The 15,285-nt window shown below is 45.3% G+C and overlaps 1 protein-coding gene across 6 annotated transcripts; it reads right to left on the bottom strand.

Moving 5' to 3' along the window:
* Positions 1-289: 289 nt before the first annotated feature.
* On the bottom strand, positions 290-15,074 carry LOC143328937 (WD repeat-containing protein 37). Of its 6 annotated transcripts, none has more exons than XM_076744458.1 (16): positions 14,915-15,065; positions 13,912-14,079; positions 11,974-12,009; positions 10,162-10,258; positions 9,660-9,755; positions 9,462-9,526; positions 9,217-9,303; positions 6,907-7,042; positions 6,580-6,651; positions 6,318-6,362; positions 5,972-6,048; positions 5,638-5,878; positions 5,245-5,386; positions 4,923-5,057; positions 4,467-4,581; positions 290-4,249 (listed from the first exon to the last, which is right to left on the bottom strand). In XM_076744458.1, exons 2-16 carry the CDS (start codon positions 14,047-14,049, stop codon positions 4,118-4,120), a joined length of 1,614 nt encoding a protein of 537 aa, XP_076600573.1. In that variant the 5' UTR covers positions 14,050-14,079; positions 14,915-15,065; the 3' UTR covers positions 290-4,117. The 6 variants fall into 6 exon arrangements, with proteins under 6 accessions (XP_076600573.1, XP_076600574.1, XP_076600575.1 ...); XM_076744459.1 differs by having other exon boundaries at positions 5,638-5,875; XM_076744460.1 differs by lacking the exon at positions 11,974-12,009 and having other exon boundaries at positions 14,915-15,071.
* Between the last annotated feature and the right edge of the window lie 211 nt (positions 15,075-15,285).

Here is a 15,285-nt window from a genome sequence, read left to right as displayed (position 1 = left end):
CACGGCCAGGTCCAGGGGTGTAACACCTACAACATTACCTTCATATCACGAGCTGATCACAGACACTTTATCACTTCAGGTGACGGCCGGCTGCTTCTACACACAGCACTTCGACATGTGAACGCATCACGAAGTCTCCTTTAAGCTCTGCTTTGGTCTCCACCGCCTCCTGTGAGAACGTCTGGCTCTTCAGCTGCTGTGTGTTCCGCTCTCTTCGCCAGCTGTTTGGAGCCGAATCCTTTGCAAAAACAATTAAATACAACCCAGAAACCCACTGGACGAGAAAATGTTAAAACAGCACAAATGCTTTATTTTGATTTCACAAGCGGACGCCTGATTCTTATTACACAGCTATAATCCACGAAACTGCCGTCAAGTTGACCCAACAGGTTTTCATCATTTTTTGAACTCAGCTGTGGTGTTTGTTGTTCCACATCGACCACTTTGATCACACACACACAAACACACACACACACAACACTGTTAACACCACGGAGCCACAGTTTCACACGGCTTCAAGGCGGCGGGTTCGGCCGATGCTCAGTGATGATGTGATGGCGTTTGACAGTGACGTGAAGGTGACGTGAGGCTGGTTAAACGGTGAATTATGAAGCAGCAGAGCGGCTCAGTGTCGGTACAAAATGCAGTTGAGTGCAGTGAGACGAGGAAACAATACTAGATAAACTACAGATCAAAGACACGCACGCACAGGCAGCTTTTCAACGTCCTCCACACAAACTACATGTTCTGTCAGTCGAACCAGAGACGCCTCCTCTGGGAGGTGGATTTGGGGATTCTGGTCATTTTGGGTAAAATTGTTTTAAAAAGAAAAAATGAAGCCACAGATGACTGATGGCCGAACCAAAAGGTTTTCCCACAGTGAAAAACTCACACCTGGAAACAAATATAAATAAGTACTCATAAAAACATATTTTTATACATATCTTACGATGCTTTGCAGCTGACATTGTTCCGGTATAATTCATAACTCGTATCAGGATCATTTATAATCAGCCACATGCAAATCTTCCACCAACAAACGCATCGGCCATCCCTGGTACAACTGACAAATGACCTCGGTTTTCTGTGGATGTAAAGCCTTTGACGGACGAACTGGAATCATCCACCATGAAATGATAAAATGAATTCAGACAAAATAAAAACAGATGTAACGCAGGATCACGTCATGGAGTCATAACGGCTAATAAAACTGCTGCAGCTGAAATACACGTTACAGCCAAACCAGCTACTTTCTTCATATATTACAATTTCTATCATACAAATGTTAAGGTTTTAAAACAAGAGGAGGGTAACGCTTCACATCTGCCTTCACACGAGAACTGTAATCACTCAGTTTATTGAAAATCTACATTTATTTCATCTTCCTCTTAATTCACTTTACCGAACGCAGTATGTTTTAAACACTTTTCACTGGACTAGTACGCTGCAAAAAGGCAGCTGCAAAGTGTTACCGAATACACGCTCATAAAAAGACTGTGGGTATTCATAAAAAATGTGCTTTTTACTCTGCAGGGGAAACTGTGCTTGAATGAAAACACCTGTGTTACAAAACAGCCCAACAAATCTAAAGCTAGACGCACAAACAGTCAGTCTGGACGTGCTTGTTCATCGTGTTACTGCTGTAACTCATGAGTACGACAGAGTACGACAGAGTACAACAGAGTACGACAGAGTACGACAGCAGCACAAGGGCTGCACTGCAGTCCAAACCTGAACTGCTCGTTATTACAACACTGACCCTGTTTTAAAACGTTACTTTGGATCACCACACAGACAGACACACACTTTGTTCTCATAACGTAGTGAAATCATCTCACACACACACACACACACACACACACACACACACACACACACACACACACATCATTACAGTCTCTCCCATTCACTTGAATGCAGCTTTGGCAGAGTGTTTTAGTGGCAGTGGGAAAGCGAAGCAGGTGACAGCGAACGCATCACGACACTCTTAGGATATTTCACTAGTTTTTAAAGTACCACAACAAATATGACAGACAGAATCCCCACAACAGCGCTTCAACACTACGGACTAAAGGGCACTGCGATACACTAAAAAAAGTTGTTTTCTACAATCACGTCAAGTATTAGTACAACAGCAGGGTCGAGGAAACGCTTTGAGTGGCGTCGTGTACTAAACACTTCAAATATCAGACCAGATTTAAACCCGTTCCCTCTTTGTTGAATGAAATCTGATTTTTTATGTGACGTGCGTTTGGTCTACACAGATCTGCCTTCTCACACTTTAAGGACTCTTCAGGCTCGTCGTGGGCGTTTGGTCCAATGGTAACTTCAGGCCAGAGAGCTGTCACAGTGCAGACTGATCAGTGTCCGTGTTCAGGTTGTTCATCACGATTAAGCCGATACGTACGTTCATACGTACGTTCAGGGCTTAACACCTGAAACATAGGCGGTGCTGCTGAATTTAAAGTGACCAGATGACCAAGCCGCCTAAAGCCTCTGTCCGACCAAACAGTCTCAGGAACTAAGAAACTCAACTCAAGAACTTCACAGTCCCTTTTTGCACGTTCCAGTGTGAGTGTCCACTGCACCTGGAAAACTGACTGGCTTTGTTCAGAGCCCGTCTGCGAGTGTTTGCTTCTGAAGCTCCTCGAATCAATGAGTGAATAAAGTTTTGTTTCTTTGAACCACATGCTCACATGTTCTGTCTTTGTTTTGATTTTCTAAACTTGATTCAAAGTAGACTAAATGACTTTAGCATCAGAGAACACTGACATCAGACGTCTCCCGTCCAAACACTATCCACACTCACTGAAGGCTTCCTACTGTTTGCTGTAACAACCTCGAGGTTCCAGTCCACCCATACAGGTCCTGAGCCACCGTAAGGTACCACGAGGGCTTCTGGCAGGCCAGGAACCTCAGCCCAGGAAATAAATGGTGACCCTGCTCCCCCCACATCACAGCTGAAGTTCCTTAGGTTCTAAAAAGGTTCCTGGAAATGTGTCTACAGTAAAAGAGCAGTAAGTGTCCATGTAGTCCTTCAAAATAAAAGCATCTCCTTGGTGTATTATCCACCCTACCTGACAACCACTTCAACATGTCTACACTTCATCAGCCTCTGACAACACTGTCTGTCTGCCAACAGGACAGGGACACACAGTGGCCGGTTCAGACCTCAACGCTGTGACCAGAGTGACCAATCACCTGAGGGATCATGAGGACAACAACCTACTGCTGGGACCAACACTGTCCAAGCTGAAAGTCTCATTTTTGAAAGGCTCATTTTTCCATTCTGACCATTTACAGAAGCTGCAACGAAAACAAAACTTGTAACAGCTGTTGGTATTTTCAAAAAGGTGCACGAGTGTATCACACAGACCTCTGAACCTCTGAACACTGAGCTGGGACAAACCAGAGGACAGCTTCAGTCCGACGGGTGCTGAAAAAACACCTCCTCTGAAGAGTAGTGAAAGTCGTATGAGCTCTGAGTACATGTATGATAGTATTATGTGTATTACAGATGTTAAGCTGTGAATCTCAAGTGCCAAACGAAACATCCTGGAAGGACTTTCAAGAGGAAAAACCCACTTTTAACATCAAACCAACCGAAATGGAAAACTAGCCAAACAGTCAGTGGCAGCACGTCACTTACTGACTGAATCAGCAAAACACGCTCTGCTTTTTAGTTTTCAACAAAGGAGACGAGGGACGTCCTCTGTTACGTCTCTGTGCTTTTTGTCATCGGTGGTCCACAGGTCGTTTTTTTTCTTTTGGGTGGCGAGGAATGGCTTCCACGCAAAAAACACTAATTTGTTGTGAGTTAGACCGAGCGACTGGACCACGAGTGATAGTCCTTCGTCTCTCCTGTCCCACAGTGTGAGGGAGGACAGACCTCAGGGACCTTTAAGAGACAAATACTGACCTCCTGTGGACTCAAAAGACGGCTGTTAAAAGTACATGTGACGAGTGTTCACAGACAAAAAGAAGCATGAAATCTAAATTTTTTAAAAAGCCGCCTTTTCAGCCCGCAGGATGTGAGCGTCTGCTGCTCCGAGGACAGACTCTGGCTGGAGTTTCACTGTGAGGTGACGGGAGGACGAGGAGGAGGAGGAGGCGCAGGTCATTTCTCCTGCAGCAGGGCGGGGATGTTGATGTTCCAGCCGATGGCCTGCCGGTCGAAGCCGCAGGTGAACAGGTTGCAGGAGGTGTTGTCTTCACACCAGGCGGAGCAGCACACCATGCGCCGGTGACCCTGAAGCACGACAGACAGCACAGCAACCGCTCAACACTGAGGACGAGGACACGGGACGCGTCATGTGACCTCGTGACAAGAGACGCCGCGCGAGTTTTTCACTGATTATTACACATACGAGCATTTGCAATAGTCAGCTAAATCAAATCAAGTTTAAGGGCTTTGACACAAATAGACAGAATCAGTAACCAAAGCGCTTCCTCCTCCGCTGACTCACCTGCCTGTTGCTTCGTGGGAGTCGAGCCAGCCGCACCCCGGACATGTCGAACAGCCGGACCTGCCGATTGTCGTGAGGAAGAGCGATGATTTTCTGGTTGACCGACACGCTGATCCTGGACAGAACGACCATGCAGGGCAAAAGTGCACACCGACATCAATTATGACCGTTATGGTCATTTGTAACAATTTCCAAGAGAAATAACCTTTTTTTTTTTCTACTTTACACGTCTGGAACAGTCATGTTTCATATTTATGTTTAACGTTTTGCTAATATCCACTACACCTGTGCAATTATCCTGTTTTTACTGTACTTCTATTACTATTTCTACTGCGTTATATATTGTCTACTGTGCAATAGTACAAAATGCTGAAGCGGCTTCTTCTGCATGTTCATCACCAAATGAATACAAACAATACAAATTACACATGTTGAGCTTTGATGGAGCTCGCAGACCTGTTGACCGCCGAGTCTGTGCGGATGGTCGCGATGGGCGACCTCATGTTCTTCAGGTCCCACACTTTGACGGTTCGGTCGTCGCTGCCGGACACCACGTTGTCTCCCACCGTGAACACGGCGGACGTCACCGTGCTGCGAAGGACCAGACAGCAGCTCAGTTTAGACAGATGGAGAAGAAGCCAGCAACAATCTGATCTGCTTCTATTATCAAGACCTTTTCAACATACTGTATGAAAGAAAGTGAATGTGTGTGTTTGTGTGTGTGTGTGTGTGTGTCTGTGTGTGTCTGTGTGTATGCGTGTGTGTGTGTCAGACAGACTCAGTGTGTCCCTGGAACACGTTGACAGAGTGGATGGACGGGTCTCTGAAGTCCCACAGTCTGAAGGTGGTGTCTCTGGATGAGGTGACCACCAGGCGCTGGGTGGGGTGTGTGCAGCAGTGGGTCAGCTCCTGGTCATGTCCTGCGCACACACACACACACACACACACACACACACACACACACACACCAACTTCCCTGTTTTTACTGTGTCTATCATCTCTTTTTCTACAACCCTGATTCCAATAAAATTGTGAATTTTTATTTATATTTTACTCAGCATCCCAACTCTTTTAGAGCATCTTTGACGCTGAATCCCTCCCTCACAGTTTGACCCTGACTCACATACACACAGAGTCACAGAACGTTATTCGTGTCAGACTTGTTACCTACCGGTGAGCGAGTGGACCAGCTCTGAGGTCTCCACGTCGTACAGGTTGGCGGCTCGGTCCCAGGAAGCCGTCACAACCTGTTTGCCCCCCACCAGCCAATCAGCAGCGATCACCACACCCTGATGGCTGCGTAGAGTAGTGGTCGCCACACGGACAGAGGGACAGTCGTTTGGACCCTCGACCTCGCCGTCGGCCTCGTCTTTGTCTGAAAAGTCCACGTCGTCTTCGCAGGGCGTCTGCTGCTGTCGGGGGAGGGAGGGAGGGAGGAAGGAGTTCAGATCCAAACAACTCAAACAACATCAGAAACTCCGAGTCACGCTGCTGTTGATGCTTACGCTGATATCGGCAACAGGCTGCGGGGTCGGCAGCTGCACCATGTACCTCCAGATGTGAGCCGTCTGGTCTCCAGAGGCTGAGGAGGAGGAAGACGAGGCAGAAAGACGATCAGAGTCAAAACAGCCTTCCTAAAACTTCTCAGGACTTTCAGGACAGTGTGTGTGTCTTCATCTGGAGCCCTTTCCAGGTGAGGAGGTTAACAGCTTTGCATGGCTCTCATTTGGACAGGTGCGAGTTGATTCAGGGACAATTGTGCAGATGTTTTGGGACAGCAGGATTTGTGAGAGCTCTGCATCTGCTACCGCCGAGGGTCTTAAGGATGTTTTTTGAGTTTTGGCTCATTACCTGTTAGAGCCATCTGTTCAGTGGGGTGGAACTTGATGGAGTTGACTGCGGAGGCAGAAACAAACACGATTTATGTCACATTATGACAGACACTGTTCACATGGTGCTTGTGCTGTGTTTATAATAACGAGTGCTGGAGACTTCAGCAGGTCGTCATGTTACAAAACCCACCTAAGGGGTCAGTGTTAGTTAGTTCTGTCTATGAGCACAGTGGATTTAATTAGGTTATAACTGTAAATAGACTGTAGATTTCTAACTGTACCTGATCCTTGATGGCCCGTATATTTGAGGAGGCATTTCCCCGTCTCAATGCTCCACAGCATCGCAGTGTGGTCTGTTCAGACACATTTATGGACACAAACAGGGACAAAACATTAGATCTGAAGCTTTCTCACTATGCCACTATCATCACGGGTGCCTCATGTATAAAGAGTGTTCGAGTTTCTGACATTGAATCAGTATGAACAGCATGAAAAGCAGGAACACTGAGAACAGCGGGTGCAGAGAGTAGAACAGTGAGACGTGTTAAAGAAAAGATTAGGTGAAAGAAAACGACTCATTGCAGGAGAGTTGGAAGTGAGCGACGTACCTGCAGACGCAGTGCCGAGCACCACAGGCTGAGTCCTGGTGACGCTCAGGTCCCAGATGCCGTCTCTGTGGCCGACGTACTCTCTGACCAGCTGGCACACCGCTCTGGACGTGGTGGCTTTGAAGCTCGACACAATCTGATGCCGACATCAAAGTCTCGTTAACGCAGAAGGAAATCACAGCCGTGAACTGAACCTCGCAGGGTCCCTACACCTTTTCTTCTTAAAAAAGCAGGTAAGCAGGTAAAATTGAGGAGAGTAGATTGACACTGGGGGGGATTAACAGCCAAATTGAGTCAAATTAGTGACTTAACATGCTAAAGGTAGGTTTAATACAATAAAATATGGTTTATAGGCATCTAGGTTTCCCACACTTTTTGCTTATTTGTTGAAAAGGTCCAATTTTAGAGGTCCAGACTTCTGCAGAGCGGTGTAGGAACCCTGGTCTGGTAGAGGGAGGAAGCAGAACTGAGGAGGAGCTCAGCAGGGTCCTTGTAGTATGCCAGGGTGAGAAGCTTTGGTTGGAAACAGTGTTACTCATATCAGTCCTGGGTTCAAAAGGGTTCACCAAAAGGTTTTTTGGGCTATTTGTTTTAAGCTTGGTTGGGGTTATTAGATGCCCCACCAATCAATGACCAGTCAACCCAGATCTGCTATCAACACAAATGCAGACACATTAAGTATCAGGACAGGATTACCATCGAGGCAAAACCAGAATAAAGAAAGAGAAATCCAGAACGGGGAAGAGGGGGCAAAAAATACTGCGTTATGTTCAGGCGCAAGAAACTGATCAGTAGTTATTATCAGCTGTATCAAGTCTGGACGAGGTGTTTACATTAAAGATGGGGATGATACAAACTGGACTCTTGGTTCGTTTTGGACACAGACCACTAAATAAGTTCCAACTGTAAAGAAGCAGGAGAGCATAAAGAAGAGCATCATTCAACAGAAAAACAAAGACGTAGAACAGAGCATTTCCCTCACACCTTTTATCTGTTAAAGATATAAAAAAATCAATAAATGATGGTCACAATTAAACAGAACAAACAGACACTGAAGATGAGGAAAATACCACTGCTAAGCATGTAGGGAACCAGTGGATGCTGGGTGTTAGCGAGCAGCACAGCCGATTCTCTTGTGAAAAATAAACCCTATCAAGCAATATGCTCCACAAATAAACAACAGTATGTTTTTGTCTTATCTATATTCAATCTAGCATGATTTTGGCAAGTTAAGGTGGCTCATTTAATGCAAATGCAGTGCGAACATTAGTTCAAAGCTGACTCGATTGTGTCTGAATGATGATGAATCCAGAACTTGTTCAGCTGGAACTTTAAACAGAAGCAGCAGGGACTGGAAGGCTGAAGGAAACGCGAAGCGCCGCAAAATAAGCTTGAAATAATGGGCTGAGCAGCTAATGCTCTACGGTTTGTAGCCTCAGTGTGCAGTCTGCCGCAGCCGCATCAAGATTTCACTTGTTTTACAATCAGTTTCACTTGAACAGGATGGAATTTCAAATCAATACGTGTGGAAACAACTTCAGTTAAGGGAACAGTTGAAGAAGTTAGCCCTGATAGCCCACATGATACAAGCACAGCTAAACTGTCACACTGGCTGATGTTAGCTTGGCACTGACACATGGAGGTTGATCAAAAAGTCACAAAATGCCAAATATATGATTGAGATCATTTAGAAACTGTCACATGGTTTGACCACCAGAGAACACTCAAGTTCATTTTGACCTCTGAAATGTCCCTCTCATTAGCAGTAAGTGAGAAAATATGTTTAGCTTTTTTAGCAAATTGAGAGAATTGACCCTTTAAAGTCACTATACCTGAATAATCCCTGTTAACAGATGCAGCCAGTGAGGCATCAAGCATTCAAATCACGGTGAAAGTCAGTGTTAATCTTTAAATAAAAGCAAAATGTGATACGGCACTTTTCAGTAGACCACACACTCTGTCTGAATTGAGCAATGATCTAAAGCAGCCAACAAATGCTCGTCCACCTTGAGTATTTTTTTAATCAAGGCGCAAAAAGCATTTGGAGGTAACAGCTGCTTCATGTTAAAGATGTCTCCATAGTGTACCAGTATGTGAAAACCGACAAGGAGCTAAATCAAAACCAAGGAGGTGCAACTGAAAAAGCCTGTTAGTGAGATAATAAAGTCGTGTTTTTATCTCACACAGAAACTGATAGAAAAGCTCAAACTCCTACATTTGAATGACCAAGTCTCTTGGGGAGGGAGTGTCGACCCCCTGGCTGGGCTGTTCATGCATATTGGCACACAAGGGGAGAAATCAACAAGTTACCCATGAGTCTCCACCCCACAACTCCCAACTGGTTACGCTGAAGTTGCGGGATCCACCTACTCTGGCATGGCAAGAGTTTGAACGCGGCTACGAGCAAAGAGGTGGAAAAGACAGCAGTTCTTCTCTTGAACATCCAAAAGACACGTGACGGTACACTGACGAGTGCTTCAATGCTTCGATATGAACAGCAATGGCTTCCAAATTCCTTGCGCTAACCAAAAACAAATAAATAAAACAGCATTTACCTTGCTCGTGGAAGCCTTGTAGGTCGTCTTCAGCTTCTGTGACAGCTGGCTGGTGCTATGACTCGCTGTGGATTGCCAGAAACAAGTGAGAAACACAGTAAATAAATAGCAAAAAGAAGACAAAGTGAGCACAGCAAACCATCACTGCATAAATGGCCGTGTTCGTAAACCTGACGTGGAAGGAGAAATGTGTCTCACCTTTTGTTTTCAGTGCTCCTTTGGCTAAATCTGCCCCTTCGAAAGTCTGCCCCTCTGCAGCCAAACGATCGTTGAGCGTTTCGATTTCTCTGCGTACTGACAGTCAAACAGGTCGCAGGTTAAAAGACTGACGGCGATAAAACCAGCCGCACCGGTAACTTCTGCACTGATCATGAAGGTGTCGACACAGGTTTCCCTGCCATCAACGCCGCCATGATCAGACCAGGTTACCTGCCATGACAGAGCAGAAGCGCTGTGCTGAAGAGTCTTCAGGTCAGAAAAAACATTTGTCTCACCAGATAGCTACTTGTTCAGGGACGGCCTTTTCAAGACAGAACCAAAGAAGCTTGTACTTGTTAATGGCATTAATCACTTTAACTGCTGATTACTGCAAATGTTCAACTGCTATGCCTGTTAGATCGGTTGTCTTTCACAGCAGGAAAAATCAGTTTTGCTGCTGCTGCTGTTCTGACAGAGCACAGTTTAAGGCGTCAGGACTTACGTTCCAGGTTTTCGATGTAGAGGTTTTCAAACTCCCTCTCGATCTGGCTGAACAGGTCCAGCAGATTGCTCCTCAGAGACAGGGGCAGCTTGGAGTCCTGCACGGAAACCAAAGCAGAACATGAAACGACGTGGAAACGTGGGTTTGTCGCAGAGGAGAGGAGCGCGAGGCTGCGCATGAAGGGCGGCTACAAACACCCATAATTGATTAGTCTGCCAATTAGCTTCTCAATTAATCAATTAAAATTTCTCTACAAGTTGTCAGAAAAGTCCAAGAAAAGAACAAAGGCTGAAAAAAGGGACAAAGCACAAAGTGGCACCGCTGACGTGAATCTCTTGGCGGTCAAGTCAAATTCTGCTTAGAGGTGCTAGAAAATAAAAGATAATCAGCCCCTATTCTAAGTCATTAAAGCTCTCTGTCACCTCAACATCAGGGGTTTCATTCCTGTAAACACACGTACAAAAAGCCTTTAAAACAATCCTCAAAGTCTCAACCTGCTAAATAAAAACAGGCCTTGAACTGTAGAGCCGGCTGCTTCGAAGAGACTCATCACTTTATCAGACTAGTCCACATTTACTACAGTAAAAATGACAATAAGTAGCTTAATGTGTAGGTAAGAAAACAAGCAATACCACAGTGGGTGTGTTTATAATTAATTTTCACATTGAATTTTGTATTACTGATTATTAAGCTATCCATTTAAAGCACTTAAAAATAACCACGGATACATTTCCCAGTTCTTTCAAAGGAAAACTGATGAGTCACAGTGTAATACATGTGAGCTCGCTGTGACAGAGTCTGCAGCAAAGACACAAACAGGAAGTGGGCCATCTCTCTACAAAGCCTTGTCCAATCATGATGAAACGGCCTTCTTTGTACCTGAGCGCTGCATACTCTGCATAACGCACTCTTGCTTCGGCTGAATTGCTGCCTGCAGCGATATCTTCTCGAGAAGTCAGTCAAGTGTGCTGTTAGCATTCACGGGCTGATGTTGGCAGCAGAAAGGTTTGTGCCACGGTGAACGCATCAGGATAAAAGCACAGAAAAAACAGGACAGGCTGCAGCATGGGGGAAGATGATGATGACATGCTGTGTGTATGTTGCACGAGGCCTGGCATGCACTGACAACTGACGTACAACCCAGCGCCCGAAAAAGCTGAGACGCCATGTGCAACATAAATAAAACAGCATGCGATCATCTACTCAACTGAAAACAGCACAAAGACACCACATCTAATGTTTGACCTCATCAGCTCCATTGACGAGGTTCACCACTTTGTGAACACATGATTGGATAAAGAAGAAGTGGGGACACAGATGACATAAATAAAGAGTGTCAGTGAAACTTCATACAATGGGAAACATGTTCATGTCGCTCATCTGCCACCATTTTTCTTCTCCGTGTAACCATGGTCTTGTGACTCATGTACAGATTTAGCAGACTGGACATTTACTTCTGCTCTCTCTCGCTATCAAAATCTCAGGATGACCGGTTACTAAACTGTCCAGTGAACAAGCTCTTTGTGAGTCACGTGATCTTGGGTCACAAGCCCTGATTTACTTGTAACTGGACCATGTGGATGAAAGGGCATCAAATGCAAAACACGGTCAAGTCAACTCACTTAAATCCACCAAAACAGACAGCAGGTGTGACTGAACTCACATTTTGAGGTGAGAAGATATTCAGATTGAAAATAGAGAAATCAATTTCAGAACCGCCACACAAACCTAAACTACACCAAACCTACAGTACAGCTAGCTCTAAAGACTATTTGGGGAGTCTTGCTACGGTCTGACACACCTGAGACTTACCTCCAGTCTCATGAAGGACTCCAGATTATCAGAGGACTGGGACCAAAAGGGACCAGAGTGAAAAAACAGAGTCATGAGGAAGTGATTACTCTGCTGGCACCACGTTCAGTTAGAAACAGCTTTCACACATGCACTTCAATCCAGACCTTTTACCCGGAGGAGCGATGTGAGAACGTGAACGTCCAAATCAATCAGCTGGAGTGGACATTAAACGGATTTAACCAGGCAGCTGCCCAGTACAGAGTCAGTGTCACGCTTCATAGATGCTTCATACTTCTTTTGCTCGCCTACATTTTGCTTTCCACTCTTTGGTTGATACTATGGAAACGTCCAAATACGTGTAGCATTGGTGTCAACACAAAACCAGTCAGTGCAGATGAGTCCTCCTCCTGCACGCTCCACCCAGCTGCCACCCTTCACCTCCACCAGAGTATTCCCAGCAGGTGATAACGTATCTGACTCAGACAGCTGTTGTGGTCCTGCTGTGTACTACATGTGTGAAAGGACACCTCCAGATAATGAGATGACAGCTTATAATTACTGGGACTGCATGATCATTTGTGTTCAACTGTACCTTTGCCGTTTCACCTCCCATAAATATACTGTGGGTAGTCAGAACCAAAGCAAACATTTGGACTTTTCATAGTAGAAGCACAGGTGGAGTTCATCCGTCATTAACTTATTATTTACACCTGTGCCTTTGCAGTGGCTGCAGTGTTTTTGGCTTGTGATGGCAGAGCATGGGGCTGTTCTTAGAAGACGATTCTGTGGGATGGCGGGCGTGGCTGAGGTATTGTTTTTGCTAACCTTACAAACAGCACTTATTACATGTTTTGGCATTGGTTAATAGTCAACTATAGTTGCTGAAACTGTTATTAAGGCCTGTGTTTTGACTCTACAGTAATTCAGATTCCACTAAACTCTGAGATTTTGTCATTTCAGGTCACAGTCCTGTTAGCATCTGTGCAAATTCAGGTTTAACTTATTTGTCATTTTTACCATAAAAAGGAGGAACTTTCTTCCACTTCAGGGCACAAAAAACCTCCAAAAAATAAAAACATGAAATGCGCATCTAAAAAACTGACTAAATAAAGTTGTGAGCTTGAAACCAAATAAAATTCATATGGTAAACGGACTATGATATCACGTATTCAGGCTCCAATGAAGACGACATTAATCCATATCCACTGTTCGGTCTTCAGCCTGACACCAAACCATGCTACCTCCCTTTTGGTTTATCTTATAACAACAAAGACGCATGCCATCGATTCTGCACACGAAGCTCAGTTTACTTCAGCACGACGAGTACAGCAGAGCCTGTGGAAACACTGCGTAAGGTCTGTCACGGCTCTGGAAGTGCGTGGTCACGTCAGAGAAAATAACTCGGCCTGAGCTACAAGTCTGTGCTACAAACCGGAGATGTGGAGTCTAAAAACATCCAGTGAAAGACTCCATTGTACTGTGGAATATGTAGGATGCAGTATTTGAGACTTAACCCTGATAAATAACTTGTATTGGTTTTGTTTATCCAGCATCCCAGGAGTAATTCAGTTCCTTGTCATTCCTGAGAACCAGGAACGAGCACCACCGATCTACCGGTTCCACCTGAGCGAGGTAGAAAAGCCTAAGCCAGCTGAATCTGTCTGTCCTTACCACTGGGTTAAAATAACCTTACGGCAATCATGCAGTAATTGTGGCATGGTTAAGCCAGCAACAATACAAACCATTATGTGACCTCTAAATGGGTGCATTAAAACCTAATTGGCTTAGGCTTACAACTAGAGCGCTTATGGGTGCCGACAGCAACAGCAGGACACAAGCTAATGGTGACAGACAGGGGAGCGTAGCTGACGCTTCCAGGGGAGCACTGACTGTTTCCTTTCTCTGCTTTCTGAGTGTTTTTGTGTGTTTTCCCTGCGCTAATGAGCGAGGCCTCACCTGTCCCTCCAGCATGTCTCTCTGCAGGCCGGAGCGATCCTGCTCGGTGCTGTTGGTCCTGCGGATCGACAGGCTGTGAGACTTCCTCTTCTGCTTGGCCTGGCGGGCGGCAGCGCTGCTCCCGCTCTCCACCGGCATCCCTCCTTTCAAACCTGATGTCACCTCGGTCTGAAAGTACAAAATCATAGAAGAGGAGGTGACCAGAGAGGACGAGAACAGTTGCTGGTTTAAATAATCTGCGACACTCTGTGGAAAACATAAGACGACTGTGTTGCACTTGGCCGTAGTTGTATTTGGCAGCTTCCATGTGTGAATGTGTGAAATGACAAAGTGAAACAGAGCGGTGCTGAGCATGTGGGCTCAATAAGCCCTATGAATGATATAAAAAGGACAAAAGCAGCAAATCGGCACATTTAAATAGGTGGAAATGGGATCCTTATTTTGATTTCTCTTTCTAAAAGCATACTTCAGGAAGAGAGGGGTCATTCTTACAGACGCTCATATCACAGTAAAGACACAAGTGGCTCCAGCTGTCACAAATCTTTGCCCTTGACTTGACACAAGGTCTTCAATGGACTCATAACTCCGTGTTTTTCTATCACCAGCCAGCCCGTCACCGTCCATGTCTCCCTCTGCTGAATGAAGGAGCTGCCTTGTTTCGCTGTCAGACACCTTGGCTGCTCGTTAACGTTAGTTCCTCTTGCTGACTGTCACTGTGACCCAAGGATGTGAGGGCAATGAAAAAGACATTTAGGCGACAGTGTGTTGCGGTATATTTAGGGGGAAGATACGCAAAAGGGAAAAACAAGACTGAATAGAAGTCTTTGGCTGTAAGTGAGCGTTAACATTAGCAAGTCTAGACAATGTTAGCCTTGTTACGGCGTTATGCTCAACATAGCTAAGCAGCTAAGCAAAGCTACCGTTATCCCCATTAGCTGGCGGTGCCAAGCATGCTAATAGGCTAACGGTAAGACAAGCTTCCCAAACATGGAATCCAACTTACCAGAAAGGCTACAAACACGAAGCTTTATCCCGGGATATTGTGGGAAATGTCGCCCTTTGAATCATTTTCTTCAATGAAGGACAAAGCGGCGCAGGTTCTGTCCAGAATCCGTGTTGACAGTTGACGAGCTCCGCTACGCGAAAAAGATAACGAAGCCAATTCCGGCTCGCGGCTTTTCACAATAAAAGCCAAGTGTGAGAAGAGAACAACCCACTTCAGCCGTGACATCGCTTCAAACGACACTCCCTACAAAAACTGTTAGTTTTCTGTTTTCTTGGGTATTACCACACGCCAGCACCCAAAATAGTACACTTTAAAAGGTTTTTAGAAACAAATGATATCTTCATATAATTCGGCATATTAAAAATCTA

This window comes from Chaetodon auriga, chromosome 12, assembly GCF_051107435.1.
Source record: "Chaetodon auriga isolate fChaAug3 chromosome 12, fChaAug3.hap1, whole genome shotgun sequence".
NCBI classification, from domain to species: domain Eukaryota; kingdom Metazoa; phylum Chordata; class Actinopteri; order Chaetodontiformes; family Chaetodontidae; genus Chaetodon; species Chaetodon auriga.
Note: the sequence above shows the minus strand (reverse complement) of the source record. Positions and strands in the feature narration are given on the sequence as shown.